We start from the raw sequence: 21,135 nt of genomic DNA on the forward strand, positions 1-21,135 counted from the left end.
GTTTCCTAACCATGCAGTTGGTGTGCATGGAGAGAGTATCTTCCTAAGGTGGACGTCTGGAAGCTAAGGGCAGTTCCTGCCAGTTTTATTTTTTTCTACTCCACGATGGTAAGAGCGAGCTTTGCAGAGAGCAGCTAAGCAGAGTGGAATCAGCTCCCTCATGCAGCTTGTGGTGATGCCTCAGAGCCAGCAGGACTGCCTAGCCCGGCTGCTGGTGACAGGAAGGTGGTTTCAGAAAGCGGTGGGATGTATGCTTAAAAGAAGAGTGAAAACAAATCCCTTGGCATGTGGGTCTCCCCTCTCCTCTGTGGGCAGTGCTTCTGCTCTGCTGGTGGCAGAGGAAGCTATACACCTGGGTTGCTACTGGGGAGAGCAGCTGCGGAGGTGCCTCAGGTGTCCTCCTGGTGTCACAGGGACTGCCACAGGGACAGAGGACACAAACTCCTGGGCCCCTGACCGCTTACTCCTTAAAGGCATGATTTGCGTTTTCTTCTGAGGCATTCAGGGACTCAGAAGTGCTTTTGCTAAACAAATAGTGATTCTACCCTTGGGCTTACAGGGATCCATCTCCTTTATTGCCTTAGAACTTTGGGTCTGATCCTTGTTCAGCTGCCCATCTCGGCATTAGTCATGTGGGGAGTGGACTGTCTGTCTAAAAGCTGCCAAACAAGATTGGTCAGCTGCAAATTTACATTCCCCTTCAAGGCCGGACACCATGGTAGGAGCTTTACAGGGACTTTCAGCGACCTGAGCACTGGGCGTCTTCAGTCATTGCCCTTGGTCACCTTGGATTCCAGCAAAGCCTCCATAAGCCCGAGACTGTCCTGAGAAGAACAGTCATCTCACAGAGACCGGACAAGGGTAAACAGGGCCTTCTGGATCCATCAGCACTGAGATGATGATCACCCAAGCCGAGCAGCCCCCGCGAGTCCCTAAGAACCGGCCCCTTCCTTTGTTACTAGGCCAGCCTCACCTCCTCCACCGGGGCTGTGCCCTTGGCACTCCGAGTCCCTCTCCTGTTTTCTCTTACTCCAACTCTGCATAAGTAATCTGCCTGTGCCTCTCACCGACGCACCCTGACATTCACCCTGGCTCTCTCCTTCCGGGAACCTCCGTGGACTCCGTCCAGGGACACTGGGAATGGCCTTTCTAGCTGACTTAGTGTCGGGAGCCCAGAGGTCAGATTCGAGCCCAGTCGATACCTTCGCCAGCCCCGGTGTGCAGGGTCTGCCTCGGGGGCGGCATGGCTTCACCCTCACTTCAACAGTGCCCTCAGCCTCGTGAAATCTCCTTCCTGTGAGATGCAGAAAACATATGACTGCTCTCTCTTGCTTTTTTGTGTTTGTCTAGTGGTATAAGAATGAAATCAAATTGACTGCAAATTTTATAGCATGTTTACGAACTCTAGAATCGCCGTTTAAATTACAGTGCGTTGCCTGCAAAACCGGCTACCTTGTTAGAACTGTCTTTTGTCTGCCTTGCCCCGTATATTTAGTATTCATTTTCAGGGCTGCTTGAACATCCCTAACCTCAAAATCGGAAATTCTCCAAACTCCAGAAGTTATTGAGCAGACTTTCCAATTGGGGATGCTCAGATTGGGCATGCAAATACCCCAAATATGAAAAACTCTGAAGTCTGGATCGCTTCTGGCCCTAAACATTTTTAATGAGGGACGCTGTCCTGCAGCTCCTCTATGAGCAATCAAAACACCCTCTCTGACTTTACACCGTGGCTCGGATCGCTCTCCTGTTGCTGCCCACAGCTGGGGTTCTGGGATGCATGAGGGAGACTGAGAAGAAGGTACACATAGGGGACACATCATAGTCCCCCGGTGCCTTGTGTGCCAGGCGCTGCACGTACTGAATCATCGCCAGGTTTCCTCTGCTTTCCGAAAGAGGAGGCCGAGATAGGGCCACGCAGCTGTACGGCTCACGCTAGGATTGGGTCCTGATTGAGTCTGATGCCCGTGCCCTTAAGCACGGTGGCACACCGCACTGCACAGGACCCTGGTCCCTGCTTCTGTTTACTCTGCTTTGTTTCCGAAACAACTCAAGGCAAAGCCTCACACTGAGACTCAGCTCCCCCCCGCCCCTTTGGCTCTGTTTCTCGCTGTCCTTCCAGTCCTCTTGCCTGTGCCCCCTTGTCCTTCGCCAGACTTTTCCAGCCACAGCCACAGCGGGTGGCGGTGAGGACAGCCAGGCTGATGTGGAGTCCAAAGGGACCGCGGGGCCTGGGTGTCGCCCTCCCTGCGCACGTTTCCAGGCACTTGCTGGGGTGGGGATGCAGGGCTTGTCCCAGTTCCTGGTGCCGGCAGCTTGCTGGGCTCGTCCTCTTCTTAGGAACGATTTTCACCCAAGAACCTTGAGTATTCCCAAGGCAAACCAACCCAACCAAGCAACAGCAACCCATTCTGGGAGAAGTGAATTAAAAACACTGCTGAGGGGCAGTGTTTTGGGAGCTGGGCCACAAGCTGATGCCCTCTTCTCTCTGTCTCCGAGCCAGATGCAGCAGCCGGAGCTCTGCTCGCTGAAGGACAGCCTCTGCGTCCTGGCCCGTGCCCTGGGCCGCCTGCTGAGCTGGTGGGCGCTGGCCGAGCTGATGGTCCACCTCCTGTACATGCACGCCCTCTCCGGCAGCCCCCTCCTGCGCGACGTCAGCTGCTGGGCGCTAGGTAACGCACGCAGAAACCCCTGGCGGGAGGAGGGCGCCCGAGCAGACCTGATGCTTAACCTTATTCCTCTGTGGCCAAGACTGCACGCGCGGGGGGAGCCTGGTGTGCTGATGGAGGGGAGCGCTGTGCCCCTGGCCCGGGGGTCGGGTGCAGTGACCCCTCCTGCGCGGGAATCATGCTGAGCTGAGCGTAGCCTGGTGCACATCTTCCTGGTGTGGCAATGAGAGCGAGCTTCACTGGGAGCAGCCTGGGGTCCGCTCCAAGGCCGGCTGTTCTGCAATGTGCCCTTCCTCTCAGAGTGGGCTGTACAGGGAAGAGCTTGGCCATCAGTCAGACAGGCTTGGGTATGGATCCAGCCCCGTTAACCAATAGCAGGCAACCTCTGATGGCTTATTAAGTCTGTCCGAGCGCTGGCATCTTCATTTCTAACGTGAGCCTTGCCTTTGAAGAGTTATTTTGTTGTTTTACTTTTTTTTTTTTTTTGGTACCGGGGATCGAACTCAGGACCTTGCTCTTGCCAGGCAGGCGGCGGGACCCCTGAGCTAAATCCCTGGCCTGAGGAGTTGTTTTGAAGATGGAGTGAAGTAATAGGCATTAAGGTGTGCCGTAAGCTGGCTGGTGGAGAGATAAATGGCACCTGAGTGTGTGAATGCGTGAGTGTGTGCATTTGCCCTTTTTCGTCCCTGTTTCTCATCTACCCTTTACACTGCCAGGGAGGCTGGATGGAAGTCTTACTTCCTCTCCCATATGGGATTTGCTGAGGGACCCATTGTGCTTTATCCCTCTGGCTGGCACAGCAGGACGTGCCTGGCCTGAACTGTCCCGCCCTGTGCCCTGGGGAGTCCTGGGGCCCAGCACGGCTGCTGGCTTTCCTCCGGCTGTTGCTGCAGCAGGGCTGGATCTTCTAGCAGGTGAGGCCGCCCCCACCAGGGGCTCCTTTTCTGTTGGGTGATTTACGGATTCGGGATTGTCCTTGGTGTCATGCATACTTAATCAAAAGGTTTCTGAGGAAGAAGTCTTTTTGGGCAGAAAAAATGGTGACCTGATGTAATGACAGCCTCTTCTTTCCAAACAGATCTTTTTTCTTTTTTTAACCTAGATTTGTGTGGCTTCTTCCTGCATTTTCTGTGGCTGCAGAAGGCTCTTTAAGTTTTTTCATCAGTGTGCAATACCTGCACACATCTCTGGGTACAGAGTGACATTTGAACACTTGCATATGGCATGCGCTGATCCGATGGGGCCATCAGCGTTTGCAGTCCCTTATCATTTCGTTATATTCAAAGACTCTGCTCTCCTCAGTCTCTTTGTAGTTAGGGTGACAAACATTGCAAGGTTTTAGTGATAAAATGAGACTGGAGGGAGAAGCTAAGTGACAGCTTGTCCTAAGCCAGATCCCAGTGGGACAGCACCCGAATTCAGAGACTGTGTCAGTGCTGGAATCTTTAACTGTGAGCAGTGGGAAGCACTAAGAAAAAGGCGTCACTTGCACCATCACCTTGAGGCCAGTGCTAAGCGTGGAGATGTCACGATCCATTTCTTACCGCTCAGCACACAGCCGGGCAGAACCGTAGACGCCTCTCCTTCTAGCCTCATCCCACTCTGCCCCTCCTATTTGCCAGGATAACCTCGTCTTCGTCTTTAGCATTCCTTTCTCTTTTGACTTTGACCATAGCTAAGTCTCTGCAGTTGTGTTTTTAGACCTCATCATATAAATGGACTGATACTTGTTGCATTTTCTGTGACAGCTTTCTGTTCATCCAGGTGCCACAAGGCCCTTGTCTGCTCTCCTTCTGGAGGCCTTTGAATTTGCTGGGCTTTGCTCCTCCAGTTTCCCCTTCTTTGAGTCTCCTGGAGTACAAGACCCCGTGTGCTCTGTGGGACAGTGGCTTTGGCACGTGACACACGGAGAGAAATGCGCTTTGCATTGCGTATGTGTTCAGATGCCCACAAAGCCATTTCATCCACTAGCGGTGCGGTTTGGTATTGTCTCTTTTTTCTCGTATTTTATTTTCTGTTCCTTATTATTTTATGGGAAAATGCTTTTAGAAACTGCTCAACTGAGTAACTCCCTGTTCAGAGTGTGTAAAACACAGCTCTAATACATACACCCAGACATGGACTGATAGATCGTGTGCAGTGAGACTGTTCAAGTTTGCAGGTTAATGCCAAATTATTTAGGTTACTTGAAACAGTTTACATTCTTCTTGACAGCATCTGAAAGTTTCTGCTGTTTGAAATTCTCATTGGCATTTGATACTGGCATTTACTTATGAAAATGTGGTGGGAGTGGATTATGCCTCCTGGTTTTAATTACTAGTCCTCAATTACTAGTTAGTCTGAATGTTTTTAATAGGTTTACAGACTTTGGCATATCATTTTCAGTGGTATTACTTTTGATAACTTTTGTTAATTTTTCTACTAGGACTTTTTATGGCATCAGGAGTGTTATTTATTCCACACTACCACCTTTTTAAGTTCGTATATTGTTGCAAATATTAATATCTTCTTCTGGTTTGTGGTTTGACTTGTTTTGTGTTTTCTTTCCATGAATAGACTTTATTTTAATATAGTAGCATTTATAAATTTTCCTTTATGCTTTGTGCTTTTAGGGGTTGTTTAAAAATAATTCTTTCCTTGCAAATCAATCAATGTAATACACTGTATTAATAGAGCCAAGGACAAAACCCATATGATCATCTCAGTAGATGAAGAAAAAGCATTTGACAAAATCCAACACGCATTTATGATAAAAACCCTACAAAAAATTGGAATCGATGGTCTCTACCTCAACCTTATAAAAGCCATCTATGAAAAACCAACAGCCAATATCATACTAAATGGTCAAAACCTGAAATCCTTTACAATAAAATCAGGAACAAGGCAAGGATGTCCACTATCACCACTCCTGTTCAATATAGTTTTGGAAACATTAGCCATGGCAGTTAGACAAGAGAAAGAAATAAAAGGAATAGAGATAGAAAATGAAGTCAAATTGTCATTGTTTGCAGATGACATGATACTCTATATAGAAGACCCCAAGAACTCCACCAAAAGTCTTCTAGACTTAATAACCAAATTCAGTAGAGTAGCTGGATACAAGGTCAACACACAGAAATCAATAGCTTTCCTCTACACAAATGACAGACTCACTGAGACAGAAATAGGGCAAACAATTCCTTTCAGAAAAGCATCCAAAACACTGAAATACCTAGGAATCAACCTAATGAAAGCAATCAAAGACCTCTACTCTAAAAACTACAGCACTCTGAAAAAAGACATTGAAGAGGATATCAAAAAATGGAAAGACATCCCATACTCCTGGGCAGGAAGAACCAACATAGTGAAAATGGCCATACTTCCAAAACTGCTATACACATTCAATGCAATCCCAACTGAAATTCCAGCAGCATACTTCACAGACCTTGAGAAAACAATCCAAAAATTCATTTGGAACAAGAAGAGACCTAGAATAGCAAAAGCATTTGTAGGCAACAAAGACAAGGTACGGGGTATCACAACCCCCAACTTCAAATTATACTACAAAGTTACTGTGATTAAAACAGCATGGTAATGGGGCTGGGGATTTATCTCAGTGGTGCTGCTGGCTGCCTCGAAAGTGCAAGGTCCTGAGTTCGATCTCCGGTACCAAAAAACAAAACAAAACAAAACAAAAAACCAAAAAACTCCCAAAAAGCATGATACTGGTAAAGAAACAAACCCGAGGACCAGTGGAACAGATTAGAAGGTGCAGAAACAACTCCAGACACACTCAGCCATCTTATCTTCGATAAAGGAGCCAAACACCCTCACAGGAGGAAAGATAGCCTCTTTAGCAAATGGTGCTAGAAAAACTGGGCTTCAACTTGCCAAAGATTAAACTAGACCTATAACTCTCACCATGCACTAAACTAAAATCAAAATGAATTAAAGATCTAACCATTAAAACAAACACTAAACCAGCTGGAACAGAGGTTAGGTAGAACTCTTGAAGACATTGGTGTAGGAAAAGATTTCATGACCAAAACCTCAGTTGCACATGAACTAGCACAAAGAATCAAGAAGTGGGATCTCCTCTTATTAAAAAGCTTCTGCACAGTGGTAGAAAACAGTGTGAAGTAACCTACAAGGTAGGAAAAATTTTTTACCAGCTGTTCCTCAGACAAAGGTCTACTATCTAGAATCTATAAAGAATGTAAAAAAAATCAGACCTCCCAAATTTAAAGATCCAAACCAAAAATGGGTGCCTGAAATGAACAGACATTTCTCAGACAAAGAAGTAGAAATAGCAAATACACATATGAAAAAATGTTCAATATCACTGGTCACTCGAGAGATGCAGATGAAAACAACACTGAGATTCCACCTCATCCCAGAAAGAATGGCTGCTATCATGAAATCAACCAATAACAAATGCTGGTGGGGGTGTGGGGAAAGAGGAACCCTGCTGCACTGCTGGTGGGAGTGCAGACTGGTGCAACCACTGTGGAAATCAGTATGGAGATACCTCAAAGAACTAGGACTGGAAGTCCCATTTGACCTGGTTTTTCCCCTGCTGGGTATCTTCCCCAAAGAATTAAAAGAATCATACCACAGTGATATATGTGCACCCATGTTCATAGCAGCACAATTTGTGATAGCTAAAACTTGGAAACAACACAGTTGCCCATCAACTGGAGACTGCATAAAGGAAATGTGTGTGTGTGTGTTTAATAAAATGGAGTACTACTCAGCCATAAAGATTGAGAAACTAGAAACATTTATAGCTAAATGGATGCACACTGAGGTGATACTCTTAAGTGAAATAAATGAGACACACATATGTAAATACCGAATAGTTTCTCTAGTGTGAGAAACTGAAAGTGTAACTCAGGACTAAAAGGTATAATAGACAGTGTGAAATAGAAAAGATCCAAAGGGGAAGGGGAAGTGGGAGGGGTAGAGGAAAGGAAAGGAAAAAGGGAATGGAATTAATATGAGAAAATGAAAAAATGGAAACAAAGTCTTTGTAAATAGGGAGGGATGGAGGGGTTGAAGGGAGGGCAGGGGAAGGGGGAAAAATAAGAACCAAGAGAGATTATGTAAAGGTGCAAATTTCCAATGACGAATGTCATTATATTGTACACCTAAAACATACCAATAAAATTAATTTAAAAAATTCTTTCCTACTCCAAGGTTATATAGATAATCTCATCTATTTTCTTCTAAAGGTTTTAAAGATGAAAAGGGTCTTTTGTTATTATGTACATTAGCATTGTATAAAATGAAAAAAAATATAGATCACCCCCAATTAAAAAAGGAAATCATTGTATTACTATCTAGAATTCACATTTGACAAAATCTCAATGTTTACTCTTCCCCATTGTTTACATATGTTTATGATTTTCCCAGATGAGCTTATGGTCTATGTGTATTCTGTAGAATTTTGTAACCTGAGGTTTGTTTTAGTCGGTGACCTCTACCCTTTCACATTCCTAAACTTTTGATTTCATTTGATGCCTAGACAATGGTCACGTTTTTAGCAACTGACCCAAACATCCTTTATGCCAGGGTTTGCCAAGCTGATATCAAGTCCAGGACGTGAGTCCTTTTCCTCCTGGAGACTGTCTGACTTAGCGTCCGCCCTTTTTGACCCTGACCTGCTGAGAGGACACCCTGTCACTAGCCTCCAGCTGGCTTAGTACGTTGTGTTCTGTATTTCCTATTATAAACTAAAAGCTGTATCAGAAAGTTTCATGGATTAAATTTAATTATTTTTAGGCAATACCTCATAGGTGATACTGTACGCTGAAACTTCTGTCATTCTTATGAGAAGTTTTATTTTTTTTAATAAAAAGTTGCATTTACTTAGAAGCATTCAGAATGTCAAGAAAACAGCTACAGCTGTTTTTTGCAGTTACAGAGTGCTATTCAGTTAACAGAACAACCTTTCGTACAAGCGGCAACAGAGACAATTGAAGCGGAAAAGCAACCGTCCCCCAAATTATAACTAATTTGTGCTCTGCACCAACTTAAATCAAGCACCTGCTTTAAGTTTCCAGCCCATTTCCAACCCCCAGACTCTACTGGGCTGTTGAAAATGCCAGCAGGACAGGGCTATCCGAAGACGCGTTCCATAGTGTGCTAACTGTGCAGAAAAGACACTGCACAGTATAAAAACAAACCTCACACAGCCTCACCTTTCGGATGTTTTCTCTACAAGGCATGAGTTGTGCACAGGGGAGTTAAATCCTTTATAGACAGGGCAAAACACTGCACCAGAACCAACTCATTCATCTTCATCGCCATCCTCTTCCTCCTCTTCCTTCTTTTTCTTGCTTTTTCTGCCTTGACAACTCCCTGTTCTGCTGCATCAGGGTTTCCTTTAGCTCGGCAGGCAGTGAGGTCCTCTTCGAGCCTCTGCTCCTTGCAAGGCTGCCGTCCTCTGCCACAGTGTTATTCCACCTCTCTCCTGGGGTCTTCAAGACATCACCAACCGAGAGGCCTGGAGCTCTCCTTGGATTTCTTGGTGATCCTCGGGACAGAATAAGAAGGCCGAGGGCGGCCTCCTCGTGTGTTGGGCCTTAAACTTTTCTGTTTCTCCTCTAGGAGGGACAGAGGTTTTCATTGCTCTTTCATAAGGGGCCTTGTCCGCCTTTGTCACGCCTTCAGTTTGCCTTTCTCTGTGGCAGACGTTGGCTCCACCTCTGAGCGCTTCTTAGAAAACTCCGAAGTTGACAGAACCATCAAGTTGGCACAAAGCGTGACCTGAGGACATTTGCCTCTAGGCTTCTCAGGGTCTCCTGTGCTCGTGTGCGCGTGTCTTCCTCTTGAGGCAGGGTGGCCCAGTGCTGGCCGGCGCTGTCCCTGTGGACTCGGGTCCTGCAGCCCTGAGAGCTGCGAGTGGACCCGGTGCAGCTCCTACCTCCCTCTGTGACTCTCCAGGAGGCTTTGCACTCCCTGCCGAGGGTGTGCAGGAACTGTGTAAATGCTGTGTCTCTACAGGGTAGGTGCGGTCATTATTCACTTTCTGCCTACAAATAACATTCTCCTTCCTACTTTAAAATAATTTTCTAATGTCACCTAATGTCTAATCTATCTTGAATTTCTCTAGTTGTCTTCAATATTACTTGTATGGAGCTATATATATATATTTCTAGTAATTTTCAAAATGTGTGATAGTATTGCTGATTTAATATTTGGTGAGATTAATTTGTTTAATTAATTTTCAAATTTCAGATTTGCTTTGTGTTTCCAACTTATCAATTATTATTTTTATTTTTATTCTTTTAAAATAAATATATAACTATTATCATTCACTAAACACACACATATACAAAAATTAAAATTATTCAAAGAGAAACAATGCAAGGGAAAAAACTATAATATTCAAATATAAATATTCAAATATAAAACTGGAAAGTACTTAAACATTTTTCCATATAATCTAAAAAAAATCTCAAGCATTACAAAGGATGTGATTTGTTTTAGAAAGGTTTTCAAAACTAATATTGAACAAATTGTGGTCTGGAAAAAAAATTCTAATTAGTTAGTAGACTCCTCCTAGGCCAAATTTTTTAAATTTAAATTTCAATACAGTCATGTGACACGTGATGGAAATATGATCTGAGAAATATGTTATTAGGCAATTTCATCTGTGTGTATCACAAAGTACCACACAGAGTGCCAACGTCTAAGTGCAAACTGAGAAGGGATATGTCAATCATCTATGATGGCCCCTTGATATTATCCAAATACGCAGTTAAACACGAGACACATGAGGCTACCACTGGCATAGCAGCACACTGTTTTACAGTAAACTCTTTTATATAAGTAGGATTATGCTCTAAAGGATGAAAAGCACAGCATGTTATGATAAGTACCTAAAACAGTAACAGTCATTTATCACACTATCGAGCACTGTGTACTGTACAGAGTTGTATGTGTTTCTTCTGGAAACACACCCTTCTCTCTTTTGATCTCAGTGACTCTTCCTTCCCAACCCACTGATGAGCTCCAGCCTAGTGTCTATTTACATCTCTTCCTATAGTTTTAAACACAATCTATACATGGATTCTTTCCAGATTTATTTCTATAAATTTTATTTTGCATATTTTCGTAACTGCTGGAGTTGTTTTTATTTATTATTTTTATAAGTTTTTAAACTTTTATTAGTACATGTTTATAGTATGTAATGATAACATTTATTGTAGGGAATTAATCCATGTACATAACACATTATAATTCCCTTTTTCCCCTTCCTTTATTCCCCCTTTATTTTTCGAGCATCAGATTAATTTATTCATCTTATAAAACTTTATAAAGTTAATTATCATATATACAAATTGAAAACAAGACTAATAGGCCAAAGAACATATAAAACATGAAGGAAAATTGTACTAAGTCAAGGTATTCTTATAGATAACATTGTCTGCACTGGATTACAATACCTTTTTTTCCTCTCTTTTCCTATTAGCTCTCTTTTATCTGTCTGTCTACCTACCTACCTATAGAGAATATTTGTATAAGGGAAACCATGTAATATTTAAGCTTGTGTGTCTGAGTTACTTTACTTAACATTATGGTTTCAAGGTGCATCTATTTTCCTACAAATAACTCAAGTTTATCCTTCTTTATGGCAGTACTCCATTGTGTATAAATATCAGATTTTTTTTATCCATTCATCTGTTGATGGACATATAGGCTGTTTCCAAGATTTAGTTATTATGATTTGTATGTATATATCACTGTAATATGATGTCTTTAACTCTTTTGGGAAGATCCTAGAAGGGGAATAGCTGGTCCACTGGAATTTCTATTTTTGGTTTTTTGAGGTATCTCCATACTGATTTCCATAGTGGTTTTATCAGTTTATACTCCTACCAACAATAGAGAAGGGTTCCTTTCTCCTCACAGCCCTTCCGGAATTTGTTATTAGTTGATTTCTTGAAGGTAGCCATTCTTTCTGGAATGAGATGGAATCTCAGTGTTTTTTAAATTTGCATTTCTCGAATGGCCAGTGACATTGAACATTTTTTCATATATTTATTGGCTGTTTGTACTTTTTCATCTGAAAAGTCTCTTCACTTCAGATGCCCATTTTTTAACTGGGTCTTTAAATTTGCTAGGGGGTCTAATTTTTTTGAGTGCTAGATATATTCTGGATATTAGTTTTTGGAGGAGTAACTGGCAAATTTTCTTTCCCTATTCTGTGGGTTGTCTCTTCACTCTGCTGGTAGTTTTCTTTGCTGTGCAGAAGCTTTTTAATTTGTTTTGAGCCCATTTGTTGATTCTTGGTATTAACAAAGATCTTCTTTCATAGTTTTTTTTTCTGCATATACAGTCAGTCCTTGAAATTCATGGGGGATTGGTTCCAGGAGCCTCCCTGGATACCAAAGCCTGCAGATGTTCAAGTTTTTTCTAAAGAATAGCATAATATTTGCATATAACCTACCCACATCTTCCTGTGTCCTTTAGCTCATCTCTAGATTACTTACAAATCTAAGTGCTATGTGAGTAGTCATTATACTGTATTTTTAGGAAACAAATATTTTTAATCTGTGGTTAGTTGGATGTATTTATGTGGAACCCAAATATATAAAAAACTGACTGCATTTCACATTTTTCTTATGCTTTTTAAACATGTTAAATATATTTATATTCTACAGCTATAGATGATTTAAAATACGTGGGAGGACATTTCAGCCTGATTCTCCATTTTAGATCTCCTGGTTCTCACTCATGTTTTAGAGCATTTGGTTGTGAGTTCATGTTATTTGCCACTTGTCCTTGTCCATGGGAAATGTTCAGTGTCTGTGTCTGGACTAAGCTCATACAGAGAAGATTGAAGTTTCTCCTAGGTGCCTGAGGTGTCACCAACTTGAGGCCACACAAATTTCTTGCTGGAGCGTTTTACACAGAGGTACAGGGAGTGTTGCCTTTGAAGGTCTGGAGCTGTGCGCGGTCCCCTGACTCCCAATGCAGTGTGGGCTCCACGCCCAGCCACTGTCCTCACGTGTGCCTCCAGGAAGCTGAGCTCTGGGCCGAGAGGGCCTGGCTGATGCTACAGAGCAAAGCTGAGCACTGTTGCTCACCCATCTTTCTGCTTGTATTTCTTATCATTTCTGGATTGTATTCGTTTTCCAGGTTGCTCAGATACATATTTACCCATGTGTTTTAAAATATTTTATCCAGTATTTCTGAGGTGTCATCCACTGGTCAGAAGTGGAAGTCCCACTGTGTCTCCTTGTGAGAAAGAAGCTCTCCCAAGAAGCTCCTCCTGCGTCCTCCTGGCAGTCTCATGGCTGTACTCCGTCATTTGCCTTTGTTCCTATCAGTCAGCTACAAAGGGAACGAGAATCCCATATTAGCTGATAACCTGGGATTTCTTCCAGGTCACTGTGGGGAAAAAGGTTGGGGACCTGAACAAAATTGCATTTCCAGAAAAGACTAGAGGAGAGAGTTGCTTGGTGGGCAGCTAGTAATGTTTGTTTCTGGATAAAAAACTGCAGATCAGTATTTTGGAAATTATTAAAATTATCCTAAGAAGCAGCCAGGAAAATAGAAGATTTAATTTTTGGTAATTGTTTCATGCCACTCTTAAAACAATTAATTGGGGGTTTATAGTTTTTAGGGTGACCTCATATCCCATTTTACAGACCTATTTTATACCTGTTTTTTTGGCATAATTATGAGGAGTAATCCCTTTCCTTCTAAAAAGTGTCATGATTTCAGATAATGCACTCACCTTCTTAATAATCTTTTCTTTGTCAGCCCACACAATCACTCTGTTCTTACTCAGATCTTGATTCCAAGCAGCAAGCCTTCCACGTTAACCCCTTCTCGACTTGAAAACACCATTACCCTGAATTCCTTTTGCACCTGAGTGTTTAGCATATGAGCTAACAGCTGCCACCTTCCTTACTGGGTTCCATCAGCATTGATCAAGTGCCAGGCATTGCTCTTGTCCCTGGGGTATAATGGTGAGTGGGACACAGTCCTTATACTCAAGAAGTTCATTCTAGAAAAGTCACATGTGAAGAAAAATGGCTTTCTTTCTTCATGCATGGTTTGATAGGACTGAGATGTTTGCATAGTGTAAAGGAGGGGATTGCTCCTCACCTTCCCGCTAATGTGGGGAAAGGGATGGCCACAGAGCTTCCACAGGGGAGCTGATACTCTGAAGTATCAGGTGGGCAGGGCTGAGGGAGGGGAGGCATCTGAGCATGAGCAGAAGCCCTTCCTCGGGTGGGAGACTCTGGAGCATCCAGGGCTGAGCAGAGCTGCAGAGGCCAAGACACAGTGAGTGACCCCCTCGGAAAGACAGGAAGGGGCTTTGTAGGGGGGAGCCTCTGGGTCATGCTAAGGAGGATTTACTCTATCCTTTAGGTCATAGGAATTCACGACAGTCCTGAAGTGGTGGGAAATAGGGTTAGATTAGGGGTTCAGAAATGTCAGTCTGGTTGCAGTGCAGAAGAGGAGTCAGAGTACAGGCAGGCATTTGGGAGCCTGTGCGTATATGTGTCCATTGAGTCCATGGGAATGACAGGACCTCCTAGGAAAATGTGTCAAGTGAGAACAAAGAAGGGCTGAGGGCAAAGCTTTAGGGAATGCCAGCATTTGAGAGGAAGGCAGAAAAAGAGCCAGGTATGAATGAGTAGGAATCTTAATACCCGAAGGAGGAAGTAAATGGCTTCATGACGGTTTTAAGAAGCAAGAACTACTCCATTTGTGGGAAGCTGATGAGAGGCTGGATAAGGCACTGAAGAGCCTTGCACTGAGACAAAGAAGTCATGGCTGACCTTAGTCGTGGTTGACCTTGCTCATTTTAGGGGCGTATAAAGCAGGATTGTAGAATATTTCAGAGGTGAGAGATAGAAGCAGTGGCTGATTTGCGGCTTTCGTTGTGTTAACCGTGCTCCTGGCGTGTTGGGTGGAAGAGCCCCCGGGTCCTGACTGCCCTTTCTCTGAGGCAGCCCTGCCGTCTCGTCTTGATGCCTTCCTTCCAGGCTGCTGTGGAGCTGAATCCAGCGTGGCCAGCAGCCCCATTTCTTCCCAGCACAAGGCCCTCCCGGCTTTAGGGTTTGGGGCTAGAGGTCGTAAAGCTTGCAAAGGGCATGCAGGCCTTGGACCCTGCTGCAGCTCCTGCTTTCCTTGCAAAATAATAAAGAAAACCCTTCCTTCCTACATTCCACCCCTTTTACGCTCTTGGCTGCTGGCTCTCTCCTGTGACGACCTGTTCCCCTCTTATCCTAAACTGCAGTGGAGTCTGAGACAGCAGCACAGACAGCAAAGGATGCCTCGTTGTCTCACAGGCAAGAAGATACACAACTGAGCTTACATCGCAAGGTCTCAGGACTGGGTAACATTCTACCTTGCTCAGAGAGGAGCCCTCTCAGCACCCCAAGCAGAGAAGCAAGTCTGCCTCCGCCTTCGGGGTCTGTCGCCCTCAGGGTGCTTCATGAACACTCAGGTGCAGGTTCAGGAGGACAGAAGCATCGCAGGGGCTCCGCCCCAACTGAGGGTGGTCTCGATGGCAGTGGCACAGGTCTGGACTAAGGCAGCAGAGGGAAACCTTGCACCTGGGTCTTTATACCTGAAAGGGATCTGTGGAGAGTAGGCAGGAATAACATAGATGTCAGTGGAAGCTGTTTACTGTGAGATGCATTTGATGCGGTTAATCAAATGATGAGAATATTCGCGCACTCTGGAAGGCGTTAAATCTTCCCCTGGTGGGGAGAGAAAAGTGGCAGCTGGTTGTCTGTCAGAGCTCAAGTGCTTCTCACTGTAACTGAGAGGACATTAGGAGCTCCATGGCAACCAGAGGACACTGGTTTTTCTTTCATTCCCTTTAATCCTCTCCTGGAGATATCAAAAATTTCTTCCCAAGTATTTGTCTCTCTTTTTAGGGTGGTGTTGATTATTATTATTATTTCTAACATTCCACTTCAATTTCCACGGAGGCTTAGAGCTGTGTTAGCTTCTCAGGGGAGGCTGGCTCTGGAGAGGTCTGCTCCGGGAGGGTGGAGTGGACAGGGCCCTGGGGTGGTGGAGGTTGCCCGGGATGGGGTTGTGCCAGCTGTAGGTGGCTTAGTTTGCCCCCTCTGGAGCTAATCCAGCACCTGTGCTGGACACAGTTCAGCAGAAGGATCAAACTTGGGGAGAGCACTAGCACTTGAGAGACAGGTAGAAAAGGAGGAGCTAGCAGTGAATGAGCAGGAATGTTAATAAACGGAGGAAGAAACAAGTGCTCTTGTGACTCTTTTAAGACAAAGGAAACACTCAGATTTTTAGAATCTGAGGAGAAGCCACAGGAGAGGGGACTGAGGAGGGTCTTTCATTTTGGCAAGTGGGAAGTCATGGTTGGTTTTAGTCATGATTGGCAGAGTCTGTTTTGGGGAAGTATAAATCAGGGTTGAAGAATAATCAAAAGTGAGAAGATAGAGTAGTTTGGGAAAAACTTTAACTGTACTGCCTTCAGTAGCTAACAGCAATCAGAAACTAATGAGAGATGTGGTAAGAACTGTAGCTTTATGAAGGCCAGTGGCAGGCTGAATGTGTTCTTGTGCAGAAATGTGCAGTGCTCATTTCTGCGCCTGGGGAAGGGTCTGTGGCTCCCCCTCCATTTCCCAGCATTCTGTGTTCTTTTTGCCTCAGTCCGTGTCTTTGCTGTTTGGGGTTCTAACTCACTGGTATAATCCAAATTTCCATTCTGGAAGCACCCAGGGCCTTGATAGTGCCATGTATATTTGTCTGCTGCTGTTTTATTTCTTCTATTTTTGTAGTACTTGACTGAACCCAGAGCTTCTGCACTGAGCTATGTCCCAGACTTTAAAAAAATTTATTTTGAGACAGAGTCTCACTAAGTTACCCATGTTGTCAAACTAGCAATCTTCCTGCTTCAGACCCCATGTAGCTGGGGTTACAGGTGTGTGCCACCACACCTGGCTAGACATTGTCCTACTATATAAATATAGACGTCTGACAAGAGCCCTGGGATTCTGCTTGTAGTCCTGCCTGTCTCCATTGGGTAGGGGTAACTCTATTTCTCCTTTGCAGTAAAATTACTTTTCCAAGCTCCCTTTACTTGCTCATGTAGTTCCATAAGGAGCCCCAAAGGGCTGGGTGATAACTTTTGGGTCCCCTGGTGGAAATGTTTCTTTGCGGGGTGGTAAGGCTTCTAAGTAAGCACATCACAGGGTTGGAGGAATAGGAAGAAAATATTTTAGGATTGTGTTAAGAGGGTTGTATTAGGCATTTTCCTATTGCTGGGAGAAAATAACCTGACCCATGCAATTGAAAGGTGGAGAAGTTTATTTTAGCTCATGGTTTCAGAGGGTTCAGTTCATGGTTGGCTGGGTCCAAGGCAGAAACCACATGGCCAAAGGAAAGCTGTTCACATCATAGTGGGCCTCAAGCAGAGAAAGAGAAGGAGCCAAGGACGAGAATATACCCTTTCAAGTCATGCCCTACTGAGCTGACTCTTCTGGCCAGGCCCCACCTCCAAACAGCACAGGTAGCCATGAACTCATCAATTGATGAATGCACTGATGAGTAGAGCGCCCCATGATACAATCCCTTTTCACAAGCTCTGCCTCAGAACACATGAAACTTTTGGGGGAACACTCTAGGTCTAAACCATAACAAAGTAATAGTGAGAGGTACACTTGTACTGCTTGGGACCCCTTACATATTTAGGCAATGGGGAAGAATACAACACATTGTTTGCTGGTTCAGAGCATATTCTGTATTCAGTGGGCAGCATCTCAACCTCGTAAGATGATGCTGTACATCTGGTGCCCTGTTAGAACCTTCAGTAGACTCTTCTGTAGGGCTAGTTACTTCTGGATGATGGGCTAAGACCAAAGGATCCCATGAGCCTTGCACCTTGTCTTGCTCCATTTGTTACAAAGAGAGCGCTTTAGACAGAAAGAGTGTTTATTTGATAAGGTGACAGTGCCTAAGATGGAGTAACCCTGTGGATGCTGGTGCTGGCAGAAGCATGGTGGGTCTGCAAAGCAAATCCACATCCAGAATAAGGCCACCCCTCTGGCCTCTCCAAAGTGGCAGGTGTCTAATGTAATGAATCTGACAACTGGGTATGGAAGGTCATGGAGACTGAGGAGTCAGACCCCCAGCTGTGCTGGAGCAGGTCAGGCCTGGCCAGGGGTGGCCCATATTACTGACCCAGCACAAGGCCTTCATTGCTGTCACTATGGGCACTTTGATCAGCACCCTGTTGAGAAGCACTGGAGCGCCTGGAGGAAGAGTCTGGATAATGTAAGCAGGACAGGCTACCTCGTGACTGCTCATAGCAGTGAGGCCCTTTGTTATTTAATGGGTCACAGATACCCTTGCTGGCCTCATTCTGCTCATTTACAAACCTCTTCCCCAGCGCTCCTTGTTGATACTCACCCAGTCTGTTTTCTTTCCTGTCTCACCCATCTAAGGAACACTGGATGTTTACATGAATCAGTTTAGGTCCTTCCAGACAGATGTGTGCTTGAAATTCCATCCAGTGTGAGGCTTTCTCCTCCCTCCCTTTCCCTCCCTCTTTTCCTTTTTTCTCCTTTTCCTTTCTTTCTTTTCCACCCTTTGGGGCCACCTCAAGTGTGTAAGGATGTAGCTATCCACTTCCGGCAGATTCTAGCGTATCATGAGAAGCCATCAGTAAATACAGCGTGTATTTCCGTTCCTCTGTCACGTCTTCCTAGGGTCTTGGTGTGGGAGGAGAGGAGGATAGGAGGACAGCAAGAATTGGTAAAATAGGAAGGTGAATGAATTCCCATTTCCTGCAATTTATTTCTGACTTCGGGATCCTCTTAATATGTGTTTGTATGTATTTTTTGATGACAGAGTAGCCAGGCATCCCTGATTTTAGGGTCAGATGGAGTGGGAATTCCCAGTTGGTAACGGACAGCTCAGTAGCCTGGTCTGCCAGAGTCCTGTGGTCAAGTATAGCTCGCCTGGTAGAGTGTGAGTAGCATCTATGTGTGCCTTGCCTTCAAATTGTACCAATAGTTGTGGCCACTTCTTGGGAATAAGTGGCCAGCTTACCTTTTTCTTGGGTCTGTAACCCCTGGAAGCTTCAGAGGTTATATATTTTTAGAATGTCTGGTTTGCTTGCATCTGGGCAAGGCATCTGGTATGCTTAGGACTTGTAAATTAGCATGATGCTATCATTGACTTGGCTTGTGGGTATTTGGGATTCTTTCTCTTCATTCAAGGGTCTGTAGATCTGTGATTTGATTCGTGTCTTGAAATTGGATAAAGGATTGTACCTTAGGGTGACTTCAAATCAAGTCCTGTTCACCAAGACTAGCTATTTTCCCACTTGTGCATATAACTCGGTAATCATAGCAACGGTGGTAATAGTTGGAATAATACCTAACCTTCACCGAGAACTTTATCTGTGTCAAACATGGCTCTGAGAGCTTTCCATACACTAACTAAGGTTGCAATTCTCACAACCTGATGAGTACACAGCAGCTTTTTTCCTCTGGAAAAACAGCATCTGTAGGTGTGGGGAAAACCTGCAACTCCTCAAAGATCAGTGACATCATTCCCCATCTGTTCAGGGTTTGGGGACCCAGTGTCAGTTACGCTTCCCTTAAATCCTGGTGCTGTAGAGCGTCGGGCTGTGTAACTTACCACAGTTACTCAGCTGTTACTTACAGTTACTTACCACAGTTACTCAGCTGTTTTACCTTGGGCTTCAGGGTCACTGTGTTTTCAGCTGTTGGTCTTCACTGAAGTCCAAATGGGGAATCTCTGTCCCCAGACAGCATCCCCTGCCCCGAGAGTGGCCTTGTGAGCACATTTCTGGGATTGCTGGGCTCCCTGCATGCTGTGTTTTTCAGGCCTGGGGAAGGGAGTGCCTCTGGGTGCTCCTGAAGATGCAGCAGTGACACATGATAAATCCACCCTAAAATCCCTCGTGCTGTTACATTTTCCAAAGACTTTCTGGCGTCTCAGCCCCTCACACACAGGCAGCGGTGATGTCTGGGTTTCTGAGTGCTCACAGAGGGCGCCGTGCCCCACTGCCCCAGCTGCCCTAGGGCGTCTTCAGTTGCTGACGAACGAGCCCATATGGGTGACTCTGCCCGGTCCAGCATCGGTCCTTACCTCCGTCTAGGGACCCGCAGATCCGCGCCCACACTCAGTCGTCATAGCTGTGTCAGTACTGCCGCGCTTTGGGCGAGAAAGCCTCACAACAGGCCTGCGGGTCCTGCTGGGCTCTGGCATCCTCCTGAGAGAGGCCTGGGAGATGCGCCCTTTGAAACCTGTGATGTCTTTGTTCTGCCTCTCTGACGATCTGAGTGTGGGAGAAGAGGATTCTGACTTGGAGGGCATCTTCTAGAACTTTGAGAGCAGAGCATTGCTCCATTGCCTGCCAGCTTGTGGCAGTGAGCTTGAATCTGACGCCATTCCTGCTCTTGATCTTGTGTCTGAAGTGTGACTGTCGATCCTTTCTCAGAGCCTTTGAAGTATCCTGTCTAAAATGTTCTACAATCTCACACTGCTGTGGCGTGGTAGTGACCTGGGACTGCTCTCATCTGTTGTTCTGCATACTTCGAAACTGGTTTAATTTAATTCTGGATAATATTCTTGAATTATTTGGCTATGATCTCTTCAGTTTTTCCTGACTTCTTTCTTCCCAATACCTTTCTCTCAGTTGTTGGGCCTCCTGGATGAGGCCTCTAATTTTCTAATACTTTTGTCATTTTCATCTCTTTCTTTTTGCTTTGTTTTCTGGGCTACTTTTGCAGCTTTCTCTTTCAATCTTTTTTTTTTTAAATTTTGGCTTTAATTTTCAACAGTTCTCTCATTCTTTACTGTTTTTTCATAGCCTTCTGTTGTCACATCGTGGCGTCATCTCGTCCTTCACTGATGACCTGAGGGAGTTGCTTGTCGCGGTGCTTCTTTCTCTAGTCTCCTGTTCTCTGTCTGGCACTGGTTTTCACCTTAATGTTAGTCACGCCGGTGGCCCTTGCCCCTGGTTTGGAAAGTGAGAGTGGCTCTTGGGGCCGCATGTTTTTCAATCTTGTCCCCGGGTAGGCCGACTCCAGCAAGTGCAGCCTCACATGGGGAGTGAGGTATGCAGGGCCGGTGACATGGGTGGTGAAAAGAATTTTACCAATAGACAAGGAATGCAGAAAAGATGAGGGTTTATTTAGATCAGGGAAGGTAGCCAAGGGGGACAGCAGGCAAGTAGCCAAGAGAGGACTCACAGAGCCAGGGTGAGAGGTTAGGGGTGTCACCGTGGAAGGGTAGAGGATATGGACAAAGGGTCTGGGCAGCAGGCGTGATTATCCGAAGAATGTCTTTTATTGGGTCCTTTAGCACTTTGTATATCTGGGGAGCACCTGTATTTGTTTAAAATTACATGTTTAGGTTCAATTTTGATGAGCACTTTCCCCTGGCTTCCAGAAGGCTTTGGATAGGAAGGCGCGAGGGAGATACACGCATATGTTTTCAGAGAAGAGGA

General features: G+C 44.9%; 1 protein-coding gene across 7 annotated transcripts in view; it reads left to right on the top strand.

Annotated features, from left to right (window-relative positions):
- Hhat (hedgehog acyltransferase) overlaps positions 1–21,135 on the top strand; it is a 280,152-nt gene that overhangs the window by 63,420 nt on the left and 195,597 nt on the right. For all 7 annotated transcript variants that reach the window (XM_021242479.2, XM_004861997.4, XM_087194021.1 and 4 more), the window contains one exon: positions 2,504–2,672. In XM_021242479.2, coding sequence (XP_021098138.1) covers positions 2,504–2,672 — 169 coding nt within the window. The remainder of the gene's footprint in view (positions 1–2,503; positions 2,673–21,135) is intronic.

Source organism: Heterocephalus glaber, unplaced genomic scaffold (genome assembly GCF_053883595.1).
Source record: "Heterocephalus glaber isolate CG9 unplaced genomic scaffold, H.glaber_assembly_v1.0 deba00001600, whole genome shotgun sequence".
Lineage (NCBI taxonomy): Eukaryota > Metazoa > Chordata > Mammalia > Rodentia > Bathyergidae > Heterocephalus > Heterocephalus glaber.